At 53.0% G+C, this 16,815-nt stretch overlaps 1 protein-coding gene across 3 annotated transcripts in view; it reads left to right on the top strand.

The window, feature by feature from the left end:
- Window positions 1-16,815, top strand: part of UNC93A (unc-93 homolog A) — a 39,995-nt gene that overhangs the window by 21,701 nt on the left and 1,479 nt on the right. For all 3 annotated transcript variants that reach the window (XM_025422751.3, XM_025422753.3, XM_049114450.1), the window contains exons 6-9: window positions 260-385; window positions 2,850-3,061; window positions 4,948-5,083; window positions 6,076-6,207. In XM_025422751.3, the coding sequence (XP_025278536.1) occupies window positions 260-385; window positions 2,850-3,061; window positions 4,948-5,083; window positions 6,076-6,207 (606 nt within the window). The remainder of the gene's footprint in view (window positions 1-259; window positions 386-2,849; window positions 3,062-4,947; window positions 5,084-6,075; window positions 6,208-16,815) is intronic.

Raw genomic sequence — 16,815 nt, 5'->3', positions numbered from 1 at the left:
GTTCATTATGTCCAGAAAGTAATATAACAAGCAACTAGCATTTATTACACCTTTGTCCAGGGTCTTAAAATGTGCGCCTAAGGGGAAGGGTGATTTGAGGTAGCTGGTCAAACAAACCCATGTCCCATGCTCTTGACCTATGGTCACCCTTGCTTTGAGGGTGTCCAGGCTCTTGTTAGCTACATATTTCATTCCTCCCACCCCTCATCCTGTCAGTTCCCCACATTCTCACATCATCTTTTTGCTTCCAACTGCACAGAGGCCATCCCAGAGGAGCAGCTTCTGTCCTGTGGGGCCAGCGACTGCCTGATGGCCACAGCGCCCACCAACAGCACCCAGCGTCCCTCGCAGACTCTGATCTACACCCTGCTGGGCATCTACACGGGTATGTGTAGAAAAAGAGTATCTTCCCAAAGTATAAATATTCCTGCAAAATGAGTTCAGCTGGGTTGTACTTTGGTATTTTTCGTACGAAATCCAATACAGCAGAACAGGGCTGTCTGACGGTTTCCTATAATGATAGAATCATTTTTCTTTTGCGAAGCCCAATACAGTGGCCAGTAGCTACATGTGCTTGCTTATATTTTTATTAACTAAATTAAAAATACTGTTCCGAAGTCACAATGGTGAGGATTGAGACTGTGCTGTGGTCTCAAGGCACAGCTCAGGCCACAGAAATGCATCTTCTGCACCCTAAGCTCCTGTGTGAGATTCCCCTCATCAACACGCAGCCCTCTGAGCGTCCCCCTGCATGAAAGCAACATGGGTCCCCACTGTGGTTCCCAGTAGCCACCCCAGACCCAGAGCACATGATGCCCACCTCCTGGTTCACACAATCCAGCAGCTTAGGGGAGCGCGGTCTGGACATTTATGTGAAACAGGGACCATGCCTTTGTTCCGGGGAGAAACTCTCTTATTATTCAGATCCTGGCTTCCTTGCAGAGTTTCATGGGTCTTCTTTCTGTAAGCAAGGCCATGTTACCATAAAGACACACACATAAAAGGAATGGAGAACCAGGAAAAGAGAATTCTACTTCCCAGGGTAATTTTCCATGATTTCCTCTGTCCTCAGGATGATATTCCTTGCAAAGCCATTCTCTTTAGTATATTCGATGAGCGACACCAGCACATTCATGCCCCTTTGGCAGGTTCTGGGTCACGGGACAGCTCTGGACACACACACATTTTTACTTTTCCTAGCAAAAATGTGGTTTCTGTACCATGATCCACCTCTCGTGAGTGCCTTGTGGCTCTCGTCCTGGGATAATGCGTGTCCTGAGGGCTTCGTGTGCCTGCCCACGGTGGGAGGCCATGGTCCTGAGTCCCTGGGGAGCTGACACGACTCCTCCATGTGATTACGCACAACCTATGGATGGGCTGTTCTGGAAGCTCCTTCACAATTGAGGTGCCTGAGACCCCATAAGGGCGGCTCTAATGATTTGGTGGCACTTATGGCTCTCGAGAAAACTAGTGACCACGTGTGACCTTGGCACGAGCTCAGCAGACCTCCACGTGGTGTTTAATGAGCATTGTCAAAATGCAGTTGTACCGACCTGGGGAGAAGGATTGTGTTTAGCCGGGAAGACAGTGGCTGCAGGACAGCAATAAGGCTGAGAAGTCAGCTGTCACATCTGTGGGGGGAGCCCACTGAGGGGCTATGGGCTCAGGCTTCACCAGCTCTGCCCACCACCTGGCAGAGAGCTGCTTTGTAGACCTGGCAGTCTCGGGGACGCCCGGCCCATGGGCTGCAGTGGGACGGACCTTGTGTCACATGAGCTGGTGAGATGAAGCAAAGAGAAAAAATAATTCAAGTCACCTTTAGAGGCTGACAGGTCTGACCCATCGGACTAGACATCGTGGCTTAAAGCTGTTCTGAAGGGTTTCCACTGCCTTTCAGAGAAGGAAGCATCAGGCTCTTGAATGAACCTGTGGCTCCTGGAGCGCTGGGTGTCATTCGCGTTGCCAGAGAGGAGGAACCAGGGACAGATACGCAGCTATCACGAGCCCAGTAAGGAATGAGACAGTTTCTTGGTAAAGATGAAAAGGAATAAATAAACACTAGCCCTCCATCCAAATAATGAAGAGGCGCAAGGCACAGAAAGAGGTGCGGTCACACCTCCTGGACTGTGAACGCACAGGGTCCCCTCTACGGGGACGTGAATCTTTGCCTTGAATAAAATGTGTTTGCATCGTCAGCCCATCCATGTGGTTCAAAGCACACCCGCTGTGAAAGGGAAAGCCCCCCCTGCATCCCTCCCCACCCTCCTGGGCCCCCAGTCGCCCCCCACCCCTGTGGCCTATAGTTCCTGGACACAGAGCAGCACATGTGACAGCGCCCCCCTCCGCCTTCCCCTCTGAAAACAGCGCAGCCCTGCACCCCAACTCCCCAGCTGCTCCCCATGGGTCCCCCTTAGCATTTAGAGTTGCTTCGTCTCCCATCTTCGAATGTGCAACATCCCCTCACGTTCGGGACGCCCCGCAATGCATGCACCCAGTTCCCACCGCAGGACATTAGGGGAAACACATTTGGAATAAACACAAAGCTTAGCAAGGGATAACCTTTTGGGACTCGAAATCCTGAGAAGGGAGCCCAGCTGTTGCTGGAAGTTACCTGAGGGTGAGGACAAGGGAACAGCCTCGGTTGAGGGCACCGAGGACCTCAGGGCCTCGCGGGGTTTGTGCTGCAGGCCAGAGGCCCTGGTCAGGCTCGGCAGCCTCGTTTCATGGCTTAAATGAGGATATTTGAAATAGATGCCCCAAAGGGGAGAAGGAAGTAAATCAGTGCCACATAGCCAGGACTTCCCGGCTCCTGCGAGCACCCCAGCACCCCCCCTCTGTCCTCCCTGCAGGGAGCGGTGTCCTGGCGGTCCTGCTTATAGCCTTATTTCTCGAGCCCATCAAAGATGCTCAACAGAAAAGCGAAGGAGAGAAGAAATCATCTTTCTGGTCCACCCTGCTGTCGACCTTCAAGCTCCTTCGAGACAAGCGCCTGCGCCTACTGGTGCTGCTGCCGATGTACAGCGGATTTGAGCAAGCCTTCCTCGCTGGCGACTACACCAGGGTACGTACGAGAGCACCCAACACCTGCGTTTGCGTGTCGCGGGGGCTGCTGGGGGTGCGCCAGGCCCTTCCCGGCCGTGGGAGAGCAGAGTTTATAGTTCAGCATCTCAGCTTCCAGGCTACTTCCACCCCCTGGAGCTTGGCCTTGTCCGGAGGGCCCACCTCCTGGTTGAGACGTGTCCTTAGGGAAAGGGCCTGAGCTGTGCGGCATCATGTGTAACACTTCCTTGTGTTATGCCTGCCTGCACCTCACCCTATGCCCTTATTTTAGGGAAAAACGTGAAACCCATGAGTTACACCGAGTGACACTGGGATTCCTTCTCATGCTAGTTTTCAAATTGTGCATTTCAATCTGGAAATGGATGTGGCTCTGGGGCACTGTGGCCCTGTCTTTCTCTAGATGCCCGCCTGCCCACTTCGTGCTTAGGGAAGGCCTCGTGGGGGCAGGCTGGCAGAGGGACACCTGTCTCCCGGGGCTGGCACATCAGGAACACAGAGCCACCATCCACCACTGTCCCTCGTGGCCATGGCATGCTCACCAAGATTCTGTTTCCACGGCTCCCTGCCCCTGTGCTGTCCTTTCCTGAAGACCCTCCTAAGGTGCCATAGGAGGGACGCCGTAAACTAGGCTGTTAGCAGAGATCCCCTTTCCAGAAAGTGCTACGTAGGACCTGGGGCAGCCAAGGGGCCACAGAGCCAGGACAAGTCCACTCCTCCAGGATTGTCCTTCCTTGACCAGGAAACGTCTCCCACTCCGTGCCTACCGCAGCTCCCTCCTTGGTAGACGTGCCACACTAGCAAGATGCCCAGTTAAATTCAAATTTCAGGTCGCCACCAACATCTTTTAGGACATGTACGCTCCGTGCAGGATTCGTGGGTCCTAGATTCTCTCCGGCAGCCCCTGCTCCCGGGACTGTCTTGCTGGAGGGTCTTGGAGTTCCAAAGACCAATGACAGAAATGACAAAACAGCCCTTTCGCATTTGGCCACGTCCCCTCCACGTGGAGTGGGACCTCAGCCATGGCCCCTGCCGTCCCAGAGCAGTGGGGCTTCCTGTCCAGCCTGCCCATCTGTGTGTCTGTCCTGATTCTTCCCGGGGATGGGAGCGGCCGGTGTGGGCGTGAGGGCACTGGGTCCATGCAGAGGTCCGTGCCCTCTGTACCCCGCAGTCCCACGCAGGAGAACTCCTTTCTTCTTCTCTCTGCAGAGATTCCCTTCATTTTCTTCACATTTGCTTATTTTCTATTAGGATTTTATTTTATTTGTAGAGCTCTTTCCGGTTCACAGCAAGGTTGACAGAAAGTGTCAGAAGCCCCATATGGCCCAGCCCCACACATGCACAGTCTCCCCCATTATAACGTCCCTCCCCAGAGGGGGCGTTGGTTCCAGCCGGTGAACCTGCCACGGCATGTCATCATCACCCCCGTAAGGGGTCACTCTGGGTGCTGTGCGGCCCCGGGGGTTTGGACAGAAGTATCAGGACACACGTCCACTGTTTTGGGATCACGCAGAGTGGCTGCCCCAAGCATCCTCTGTGCTCCACCTGTTCCATTCATCCCTCCCACCTTCTGCTAACCGTCTGGTGTGCAGAACGGGAAATGACCAGCCCCACTAGGAATTGCTCAGATTAGCCCCTAATTCCTAAGGAGAGCGACATAGGCAAAGGATGCGCAAGGACGCTTCTGTGCAGGTGTCCTTGGGGGTTCCTGCCGGGCATGAGCGTCTCCTCCTCCGCCAGGTGCCGTGAGGCCACCATGAAAGTCTGGGCCCGTCCAGCACGTTGGCTGTCCCACGGCAGACCGCATGTTAGTGTCAACCGTAACCCCACATCCACACCAACCCCGGGCCCCGAGCCACCAGGTAACGCCCCCTGTGCTTCCTCCCGCAGTCCTACACCACCTGCGCCCTGGGCATCCATTTCGTCGGCTACGTGATGATCTGCTTCTCCGCCACCAACTCGCTGTGCTCCGTGCTCTACGGGAGGTTGTCCCAGTACACGGGCAGAAAGGCCCTCTACGGGCTGGGTAGGCAACCCGTGGCCAGACTCGGGCGGGAATGGGGACCAAGGGGCGGGAGAAAGGCCATGCTCCGCTCAGGAGCGAGTGCATGGGGGCTGAGCGCCCGTGCACCGCGGGGAGGCTTCCTTGTAGGAGGTGACCCGCCCTCCTGCCTTCTACATTTTTTTATTTAAATTCAACTTGCCAACATATAGTAGAACACCCAGTGCTCATCCCATCAAGTACACGCGTCACCCTCTGTCTCTGTTGGGAAGAAAGAAGAAGCAGAGACAGGGTGAATAATGAGAAACGAGGGCATTGGCAACACAGTTACCCGGCCCCCCAGTCAGGGTCTGAGGTGTCTGCGGCGACGACACGGTGAGAAGGGAGAGTGATGAGCTGACCAGGGGCCGTGTCACCCGCGTAGGTTTTCCCATCTTGTCCCTACGATCGCCCTGTGGCGTGGCCACTGCCCACTTCAGATGCGGAAACCCAGGAACAGGGAGTGTTGTGACAGGCCTGAGGCACACAGCGAAGGCCACAGGCACCTCCCCTCTTCCCTGTCAGCAGCTTCTGGAACGCCCAGAGCTGTTCTTGGGCTACATTGCAGTAATAGAGGCCTCGGTGTCCACGGGAATCAGGCCAGAACTCACGAGCCACCGGGGTAGCATCAGGCGGGTGAGCTGGGTGCCTCTGCCGGCCCCTCCGTGCACCTCCGCACCTGCTGGGGAGCCTCAGGGAGAGGCTGGGGCGCTGCAACCCCCCTCCTTCTGTTACTCTGGGGTCTCCTCAGCCGGGGCACCGTGACACTCCCTGCAGGGAGCAGGGCTCATCACCCTGAGCCCGGCCTGGATGGTGGGGGCCCAGGGGTCTGCAGAGGCTCACCCCCTGCCAGGCTGGAGTATTTCCAGGAGACACTGTTTACCTGTTGAAGCAAACAAAGAGGCTCCTTCACCATCGGGGGTCCCAGCCTCCTGGGGCTGCGCTCACATCCCGGTTTCTGCCCCCCGTGTGCACAGGTGCGGTAACCCACCTGTCTTGCATCGTGGCCCTCTTGCTGTGGAAACCTCACCCCGACCAGCTGGCCGTGTTCTTCGTGTTTTCTGGCCTCTGGGGTGTGGCTGATGCCGTCTGGCAGACACAAAACAACGGTGAGTGTCCTGTTCCCGAGTCCCCTCTTGGGGGTCCCTACCTAGGCCAGCCGTGGGGACACATGGTGGGCAGAGGGCCTGCCGTCCCGGGGCCACGTGGGGAAGTGTCGTGCCACCTAGTGATGCTAGAGCAGGAGGCAAGAGGGGGATGTGGCTCTAGGTGCCAGCTTCAGTCCCACGATGCAAAAGGAGGGAATCACCTGCGGATACAACTTTCTTTCCTAAGAATGTCAGGTTCCTCACGGCTTTCTGTTTGCGGAGCGTCCCTGAGCAGGGATGTGGCCATGTGCTGCGCGCTGGAACCATGGGGCTGGAGAGGCCTTCGAGGCACCCCCGGCCCAATGGGGACAGAGGTGTGGGACCTCCGCGTGGAAGAGCGAGCAGGTGCCTGTAACTGCAGCCGACTGGAGGCAGTGGGACGGGGCGTGCGGTGCCCTGGGAACTGAGCTGGGGGCAGTTGGGGCTTCATTTGGGGTCAGGCCTGAGTCAGACCCTGGCTGGCTGTACTCGGGCGGGGCTGCTGTGTAGGAGGCTGGCGGCTGCTGGGGCACCCAGGGGAGGCCGGGGTGCCGGGACGGAGGCTGCAAGGCTGACCCCACGGTGCAGAGTCCGTGTCCGGTGAGGTCCGCTCCCTGGTTCACAGAGCTGTCTTCTCGCTGTTCCTCCTGGGGCAGGAGGGACATGGAGCTTATGAGGACACAAATCCAATTGAGGAGGACTCTGCCTCAAGACTAGATTGCCCCCAGAGACCCCATCGCCTCACGCCGTCACCTTGGGGTTAGGGTTCACCCTATGAATTTGGTGGACACAACTAATCTGGCCACAGCAGCTGAACATGCTGGGGGCACAGGCTGGGCTAGGTGCTGGGTGAGGTGGTGAGACTGGGGGCCTCAGGGGGGCCCAGGCTGCCCAGGGAAGGCTCCGGCTCTGCTCACCGTCAGTGCAAGCAACAGAAAAGGTACAAGTGGGAAGCGACAAGGTCAGCCCCACTGGGTTATGGGGGGACAAAGGGCTGCTGCACTAACAGTCCCCCTCATCCCTCGTCCTCATGTCCTGAGAGAAGATGAGACAGATCTGCATCGAGGCAGCCACAGCACAGAGCAGGAGAGGAGATGCAGGTGGAGGCAGAGCTCGGAGCAGGAAGCCGAGGGGCCGGTGGGTAGGTGGGACGTGTGGCTGCAGGCACAGTGTCCCCAGGATGGGGGTACAAAGGGCAGATGAGCAAAGGCAGAGAGACAACACTCAGCACTGAGGCGTGGTTGTTGGTAGGGTTCACTGCTCTCCATGATTGCATTTGGGTTCAGAGTTAGGGACCATGCTAAGAATGGGGGAGGATGGCAAGCGGCTGGGGAAGGAGAAGGTAGGGGAGCTGAATGAGGACATGAGGACAAGGAATGAGGGGGACAGGACGACAGAGGGGTCCCCGTTGGCCAGACGAAGGCTGCCCTTTATATGCAGACCAAGAGACGGGAGTGGGGGTGAAGAGCCACGGGGGCCTTGTCACCATGGGGAGAGGAGTCAGCAGGGTTCCCACGGAGAGCCAGCCAGTGACAACGTGACAGACGGCGTGACTGCGGTCACTGCGTGCCTGGTGCCGTCAGTCCTGGGGATTGTGCTCCGGAACTGAGCCCGCCAGCCGGGCGGCCGGTTAGGCAGTCTCTGAGGCAAGCCAAGAGGGCAGAGCGTGCGTGAGCATGTGTAGAGCCCGAGACCCAGCCACCCACAAAACAGAGGACAGGAGGCTGTGACAGGGCACCAGCCGGCCTTACGGGGTGCCGCGTGACACGGAGGCCACCAGGAGTCAAACCACGAGTGGTGTCTACGGGCCGCAAGGCGCCCCAGGGACGCGCAGTGGGAGAGACAAAGTAGAGGCGGGCAGGTGACAGCACAGGGGTCAGGGGGCCTGGCCCTGACAGCAGGGACGCACACACAATGCTGGGCTGCTGCACCTAAGGGTTCAGGGTGGGGTGCTGTCCACGGAGCAGCACTGTCCCACTAAGCCAGGGGCCACCTGCAGGAGGAAAATCGTGGTTACCATGCAGCACAGAACAGCAGGGGTGGCCCGGGTTAGGGGCGAGGGGCCTAAGCCTAGGAGTAGAGGCCCAGTGGGAGGCCAAGGAGGCTGGGTGGGGATCAGAACAGGCGCTTGGCTGCCCCCAGGGAGGCCTGCTGTGGGAGGCAGCAGTAGCCGAGCCACTGGGGTGTGTGTGGGGGGCACCTGTGTCCGCTGTGGGTCCTGCTCTCTGAGGTGAGATGAGCCATTGCAGGGGGGTGTCAGAGGCACCAGTAGAAGAGAGGCAGGAAGCAGGGGTGTGGGTGGCACGCATACCAGAAGGTGACTGATGGCTTCCATTTGGCAGGGGAGAGTGAAAATGACAACCCTGAGTCCCCAGAGGCCCATCTGCCTGGGACAGGAAGGGGTGCTGGGGGCCTCAGGGTTTGGCTCCAAGGAGAGCCTTGTCCCCAGGTGACATGCCACCCAGCCCCGCTCTGGGAAACACGTGTGGGCTAAAAACTGGGTCAACCCAGGCCAACCCGCAGGCAACATCAGGGCAGGAGGCCTGGCTGCTGACCCACACCCAGACCCCAGGGGCCCGGGCTTTGCAGCCTCCCCACCGCCTCAGCCGTGCAGGTGGCTCTCATAAACCTCTGAGGCGTGTGCAAACGTGTGCGATCAGGGCTGTGATCGCAAGTGGTTGGAGCAAGGTCAGCACCTGGCAGGGCTGGGCTCGAAGTGTCGCTCCAGTAGAAGTGCTGACCCCATGGAGGATTGGTAAAGACAAACGGACGTGAGCTCTGTAGACGGTCCCCAACTGTAAACCAGGGACAGGTCCCATCACGCAGGCAGCATCACAAGAGAATTTCTTTCAACCTCCGCATGCAGGTGGGAGACACCCGGTGTGTCCCGAGCACCACACGTGCATGTGCCAGCTTGCCCCCGACAGCCGTAGCCGACACCTCTGAGCCCCTGGGAATTTTTCAAGTATTTACACATTACAAGTCAGGTAGGGGGCTGGGTAAGCGGCCGCATAATACCTGGTGCAGCAATCCCCTGGATGTTTCAGGCCACTGCAGCGAAAAGGCTTGGCTTTCTCCCTCGCTGAGACACAGGAGTGATGGCTGTCACTCTCCTCGTCTTGCCGAGGACAGAAGAGCCCGTCAGGATTGTGCAGATGAGGTTAGGTGAGGTCCAGTGAAACCCCCCGGGACCGCTCTGCACCGTGCATGGCCTGAACGCACGGAATCAGGGGTGCTAAGTTAACATGGATTATCTCTGTCTTTTTGTAAAAACAAAAAGTAAATTTTTTTTTTCAAGGAAAACTCAGTTGTTGGGGAAATGTGATCTTTGCATTATTTGAGAATTTCTTTTGCAGTCTGAGCTCGTGGCCATCCTACCCCAACACTGAGCTACGTTTCAATCACGGCATCCCCCGCAGGCGGACTGCGCCAGGCTCCCTTCGAGCTTGCCACCGGCCGCGTGGCGCACCCACGGGGGCTTTGTATTTACAGAGGCTGCAAATGTTGGGGTAGCTGTTGCCACCTTGCCCCCCAAGAGCAGCCCTCTCCCATTTTTGTTTTTTTAGATAGCACAAGTTGGCTTCCTCGTCTTGTTCTCCCTGAACGTGTGTCTCTTTGAGAGAATACGCGAGGTGAGCCACGTCCTTTCCTAGCCAGTGAGGCTGAACACAACTCAGGCAACGGGACCCTCCTCCCCGCCATCACCTCTCAATTGAAAACCTGGCTTGGAAGTGAACACGGTGCCACCCGAGCCACCCCGGCCCTCCTTCCTGCTGCGGGTTGTGCAACCGCCGCTCCACGATCCCCCGGGGCTCCCGTAGGCTTCAGGGCCACCGATCTGGGCCGCTTGCTCTGGTCTGTTCATTCGCTCTGACAGTTCAGGGAAGCCCTGTGCCGTTGCCATGGCAACTGCGTTTGAGATTCAGAATGTCTGGTCTAAAAATACTCTTTTGCCCTGCTAGCTGCCAAAGGGACTGTTCCGGGTTGATAAACACAGAAAACCTGCCTCTCTTACATGCCCGGTTCATATAACCTGTCCTTCCCAAGCAAACGAGACGGCCTGATGACGTGTTCACACCCCCATGCAAGGACAGGAGTCAGTCTCTGGTCACTCCCACCGGTGCCTTCTTGGGGAGGATGAGGCTGGGAGCAAGCCTTCTTTGCTTTTTTTTTTTTTTTTTTTTTAAGATTTTATTTATTTGTTTGAGAGAGAGTGAGTGAGCAAGAGAGAGCACAAGCAGGGAGAGGGACAGAGGGGAAGGGAGAAGCAGGCTCCCTAAGCAGGGAGCCTGATGCGGGGCTTCACCCAGGACCCTGGGATCATGACCTGAGCCAAAGGCAGAGGCTTAACCTACTGAGCCACCCAGGGGGCTTCTTTTCTTTCTTTCTTTTTAATAAATTTTTTTTAAAGATTTTATTTATTTACTCATGAGACAGAGAGAGAAAGGCAGAGACATAGGCAGAGGGAGAAGCAGGCTCCATGCAGGGAGCCTGACACGGGACTCGATCTCAGGTCTCCAGGATCAGACTCCAGGCTGCAGGCGGCGCTAAACCGCTGTGCCACCGGGACTGCCCTCTTTTCTTTTTAAATAAACTTATTTTGGAATAATTTGAGTTTACAGAAAAGTTACAAAGACAGTATAGAAAGTTCCCATATACCATTGACTTAGTTTCCTCTGATGTCAATATCTTACAAAACAGTGGTACATTTGTCAGAACTAAGAAATTAATGTTGGCACTTGACTCAACTAAACTTTTGACTTTATTTGGCTTTCTCCAGTTTTCCCTTTTTGTGTGTCCCAGGGTCCCACCCAGAGTCCCACCCAGAATCCCACCCAGGGTCCCACCCAAGGTCCACCCAGGGTCGCACCCAGAATCCCACCAGGAATCCCATCCAGGGTCCCACCCAGAATCCCACTCAGGGTCCACCCAGGGTCCCACCCAGGATCCCACCTGGAATCCCATCCAGGTTCCACTGAGGGTCCCACCTGGTCCACGCAGGATCCCATCCAGAATCCCACCCAGGATCCCACCCAGTATCCCACCCAGGGTCCCATCTGGTCCCCATTACATTGAGTGGCCACATCTCCTTGGTCTGATCTGTGACCGTTTCTCTTATTTTTTGTTGTTCCTGACCTTGACAGTTCTGGAGAATACTGGTCAGGCATTTTAGAGACTGTCCCTAATTTGAGGTTGTCTGATGTTTCTCATGATTAGGCTGGAGTTATGAGTTTTTGGTAGGAAGACCCCAGAGTGAAATGGGATCTCATCTTCTTTTCTCATCACATCGGTCACTGACTCTATGATCGATCCCTGGTCAGCCTGGCACCTCCAGTACAGAGTGCTGCTCTTCCCTTTCTACTGCCAATTTTGGGGAGCCAGTCATCATGTCTAGCCAACAATCAAGGGAGAGATAATTAATCTCCATCTGCTGAAGGAGGAATCTGTATATCCATTATGTATAATTCCTTCATAAGGAATATTTGTCCCTTCTCCCCAGTTTATTTAGTTTTTATTTAACCATTTGTCTTCATCTCTATGGGCTCATGTATTCATCACATCCTTTAGGTCACAGTCCGGTTCTACGTTACTTACTTTGCTATTCTAATCATTCCAGCTTTGGTCATTGGGATCTTTCTGTTGGCACCTCTGTCCTTCTGACATACCCATCTATTATTGGTTTAGTACTTCCCAGCTTGCTGGCATTACAAACTATTCCAGATCCTTCTCCTGGGCCAGCAGTACCATCAGCCATTTCTCCAAGGACCCTGGGTTCATTTTATTGGATAACAGTGTTAGAAAATAAGATTTGAGTGCTGGGCATGCTCATTGCATCTGAGATGCATCTGAGAGGACAAGGCTTCCAGGGGACAAAGCAGGGAGACCCACACACACACACGTCTGACTCTTTCATTATGTATGTATGTATGTATTTATTTATTTATTTATTTATTTATTTATTTATTTATGAGAGACACAGAGAGAAGTAGAGACACAGTCAGAGGGAGAAGCAGGCTCCATGCAGGGAGCCTGCAGTGGGACTCGATCCCAGGACCCCGGGATCACGCCCTGAGCTGAAGGCAGATGCTTAACCTCTGAGCCACCCAGGGATCCCTGTGTGTCTGTATTTCTGTATCTGCCTGTCTGTAGGTAAGTTAAGCGAAGATAGGTCCACACTGGGGTCCCCGACTCCTCTCGAGCACCACAGGTTCATTCTAGCCCTCCCTTTGCTGATCTGTGACTTCCTTCTCTGACAAGGAGAAACTTGGCTCCTACTGTGCACATCACATTGCTTATTTGTTCAAGCCTAGTCTACATGTGAGGTGACTTCAGAATTGTTGAAATATTATTTTACCTCCTTTCCTTTTCTCCTTAAGAGTATTTATTTTCTCTTCATTCTTCCCACCATATCCTTAAGCAACTGTTGGAATTTGACACAATTAATGTGTTGCTTTTTTTTAAGATTTTATTTATTTATTCATGATAGACACACACACACACAGAGGCAGAGACACACAGGCAGAGGGAGGAGCAGGCTCCATGCAGGGAGTCTGACGTGGGACTCGATCCTGGGACTCCAGGATCATGCCCCGGGCGGAAGGCAGGCGCTTAAACTGCTGAGCCACCCAGGCTGTCCAATGTGTTGCTTTCTTTATGTTAGGATTAAAATCGGATCCAGATTGTAATTTCCTGAAAAGGCCAGTTTGGTAATTTATAATCATCACAATCTAAACTTAATCTTGAAATCTAAAGACATCAACCTATAGACCATTAACCACACATTAGCTTAAAGTTCGTGTTGCCGTATTACTAGAAGTTATTACTAGAATATTCATGAAATTGGGGTGCGTTTACTCTGGTACTGCACCTGCTAAGAGCACTGCTGCGCCTGTTGGCCACAGAACATAGAAACACCCACCGCTCATAGCCATCGTGTCTCAAACATGGATTTTCCTCACTAGCATCTCATTTATGGATCCAGTTTTAAGTGTCATCCTCTAAAGAAAGACAAGAGATCTTTATTTAGTCAGTTAATTTTTATTTAAATTTCAGTTGGGGGCAGCCCGGGTGGCTCAGCGGTTTAGTGCTGCCTTCAGCTCAGGGCATGATCCTGGAGACCTGGGACCGAATCCCATGTCGGGCTCCCTGCATGGAGCCTGCTTCTCCCTCTGCCTGTGTCTGTCTCTCTCTGTGTCTCTCATGAATAAATAAATAAAATCTTTTAAAAAAATAATAAATTCCAGTTAGTTAACATACAGTGTTACATTAACTTCAGGTGTAAAATATAGTGATTCAACACTTCCATACAACATCCGAAGTGCACTCCTTAATCCCCATCACCTATTTAACCCTACCTCCCACCCTTGTCCCCTCTGGTAACCATCAGTGTGTTCTCTGTAGTTAAGAGTCAGCTTCTTAGTTTCTCTCTCTCTCTTTCTGTCTCTTATTTTCCTCTTTGCTTGTTTGTTTGGTTTCTTAAATTTCACATATGAGTGAAATCATATAGTATTTATCTTTCTCTGACTTATTTCAATTGGCGTTATCTTTTCTAGCTCCATCCATAGCATTGCAAATGGCAAGATTTTGGGGTGCCTGGGTGGCTCAGTTGGTTAAGCAAACCACTCTTGATTTTGTCTCAGATCATGATCTCAGGATTGTGAAATCAAGCCCTGCATGGGGCTCTGCACAAGGTGTAGGTCCTGCTTGAGATTCTCTCTCTCTCTCTCTCTCTCTCTCTGGCCCTCTTATCATTAAAAAAATGCCGAGATTTCATTCTTGTTTATTACTGAATAATATTCCATTGTATATAAACACCACCTTTTCTTCATTCATTCACCAGTCAGTGGACAGTTGGGTTCCTTCCATAATTTGGCTATTTTAAATAATGTTGCTATAAACTAGGGATGTATGTACCCCCCTTTGAATTAGTACTTTGTATTCTTTGGATAAATACCCAGTAATGCAATTGCTGAATCTTAGGATAGCTCTATTTTTAACTTTTTGAGGAACCTCCATATTGTTTTCCAGAGCAGCTGCACCAGTCTGCATTCCCACCAACAGTGCACAAGGGTTCCCCTTTCTCCACATCCTCGCCAACACCTGTTGTTTTATGTTGTTGATTTTAGCCATTCTGACAGGTGTGAGATGGTATCTCATCATGGTTTTGATTTGCAGTTCCTGATGATGGACGTCTTTTCATTTACCTGTTGGCTATCTGTAGAAAGACAAGAAATCTTTAAAATAATCTTAGGAGTTACTAAATCCCAGATCTTGTTATTAGACTTACAATGTCGGTGGACTTTTATTAAGGTGGGCACTTCACAGACTCAGATCACGTGGGCACTTTCTTCTGAGCCTTCCAAATGGTCTCTCATTTTCCCAAGCACATGAATGTGGTTTATGATGTATATCTGGTATTACATATTTCTGATGGCCTCACCCTCCTGAGTTCCTCCCATGGTAGGCAGACAGCTGAGTAACCAAGTGCCAAGAACCTTCTGAGTGTTGAAATTTCTTTTTTTCTTTTTTTCTTTTTTAAGATTTTATTTATTCATTAGAATACACAGAGAGGAGGGGAGAGAGAGAGAGGCAGAGACACAGGCAGAGGGAGAAGCAGGCTCCACGCAGGGAGCCCGATGCGGGACTCGATCCCGGGTCCCCAGGATCATGCCTTGGGCTGAAGGCAGCGCTAAACTGCTGAGCCACCCAGGCTGCCCAGTGTTGAAATTTCTAAGCAGGGTTGCAAGAGATCTTGCTGTTGGCCTCAAACCTTCCCCCCAGTGCTGGAGAGGCTCCTCTACCCTACATCCCTCCCCTGTGAAATTCAGGGAGGAGGCAAGGGATAAAGGGCAAGAACAGGATGCAAGCTGGTAAAGGAATGTATGAGAAAGTTCCATGTGGGCTCTCCCTCCCACAGCTGCCCAAGCAGGAAGGGCATTCTTAGCAAAATCCCTACATCTTTTCAGACTTCAGCTTCCCCCAGGAATAACAAGCTCTGGTCATGGCTCAGATGATGGCTGGTCCCCCTGAGGCTGGGGGCAGACAGAGGGCTCGCTGTCCATCCTTCCCGGTGCTACAGGAGTGATATCTTGGTTTACTCATTGTCTCATTCACAGGCAAACCTGGCACCTTTGCCTGCTTCGTTCTGCTCTGATTGCACATCCTGTGTTACCTCGACTCTCTCCCAGGGTGGGCTTTGGGTAATATAATTAGAAGGAAAGAAGAAGAATAAGCAGCTCTCTTCATGGTAGCTCCACAGGACATTGGCTTGGGGTTTTACCTATTGGTGCTACATTCATGAAGTCATTGTCCATCCACTGGTCCATGTGGTCATTCAATAGTTTCTTTTGCTGACACTTTGAGAGCACTGGAATTATTCTTGATAAGAATGGGACGCTTGGTGGGATGTCATCACGGAGAAATTAAATCATCACTTTTGATGATCTTCAGATGTTGTATGGAAGTGTTGAATCACTATATTGTACACCTGAAATTAATATAACACTGTATGTTAACTAACTGAAGAATCACTGGCTGGGTGGGGGGGGGTCACTGGAGAAGCCCGGCAAGGGGACTTCACACAGGGCCTGCCACATGTGAAGGCACAAGGCACAGAAGTGGGTCAGTGGGGCCATATTGAGGGGCATGCTCAATAATGACAGGCTATGAGCTGGAGTGACAAGGTCAGGTCACAGAGGCACCTGCCCTCATGATGAGATGCTTGTTCTTCTACCCCATAGCCAGGCCAGATCACTGAAGACTTCTCCGTGTGGGAGTGACGTGACATATTTACATTTTACAAAGATTGTCCTAGCAGAAATGTGGGAGTAACATGGAGCAGAGTAAAATAAGAAAGGAGGAAATGGGTCAGTCTGAAGCTGTTGAGAGACAAGGCAGTGAACAGTCCAGATGGGACAGATGGATCACACTGAGAGGGAATCCAAATGTTTGGAGCCCAAGTCCAGTGAATGGGCCATGGGCTTCTTGAGAGCAGACATCGTGCCTTGTTCATGTCTGCAGAGCTCAGTGCTGTGACTGCCATGTAGTAGGTGTAGACAGACAGTGAGTGTTGGTAGAGGGATGAAGAGGACCAGAATCCAGCTTGTGTGACATGTGGGAAAGAGCTGGCTTTGTTTCTAGGCTGAAGAGGAGGTAAGAGAGTCAGGCTGAAGGTTCAGCTCTGGAGAGGGGCTCCATGATGGAGTGAAGTCCCCCAAGGGGACGGAAGCAGAGTGAAGCCTCTGTGCAGGGCCCTTTCTGGGCTATGGTGGATGGAGCACACAAGGAGAGGTGTTCTTGGTGAAGAGGCAAGTCCATTGGCTGGAGGGGAAGGTATGGTGGCTGGGGCAGCTCAGGAGAGGAGAGAGGATGGGCCAGCACGGGGCACCAGCTGGGATGCTCAGCACGGCCCCGGGAATCAACACTTCTCTGCTGAATGCTTTCAGCTTCCTGGCTGTTAACTCCCCTACACATGGGTCACCTCACTCAAGCCAGCAGACGGGGAGCTTGCAGTTATATCAAACATTTTACCATCTTACAAACTGGAACAGAAACCATTTACTTTCCTCTAGAAGCATTTATCAGGCTGAA

Source organism: Canis lupus, chromosome 1, assembly GCF_003254725.2.
Source record: "Canis lupus dingo isolate Sandy chromosome 1, ASM325472v2, whole genome shotgun sequence".
Taxonomy (NCBI): Eukaryota; Metazoa; Chordata; class Mammalia; order Carnivora; family Canidae; genus Canis; species Canis lupus.
The sequence above is the reverse complement of the archived record's forward strand: the minus strand, read 5'-3'. Positions and strand labels throughout refer to the sequence as shown.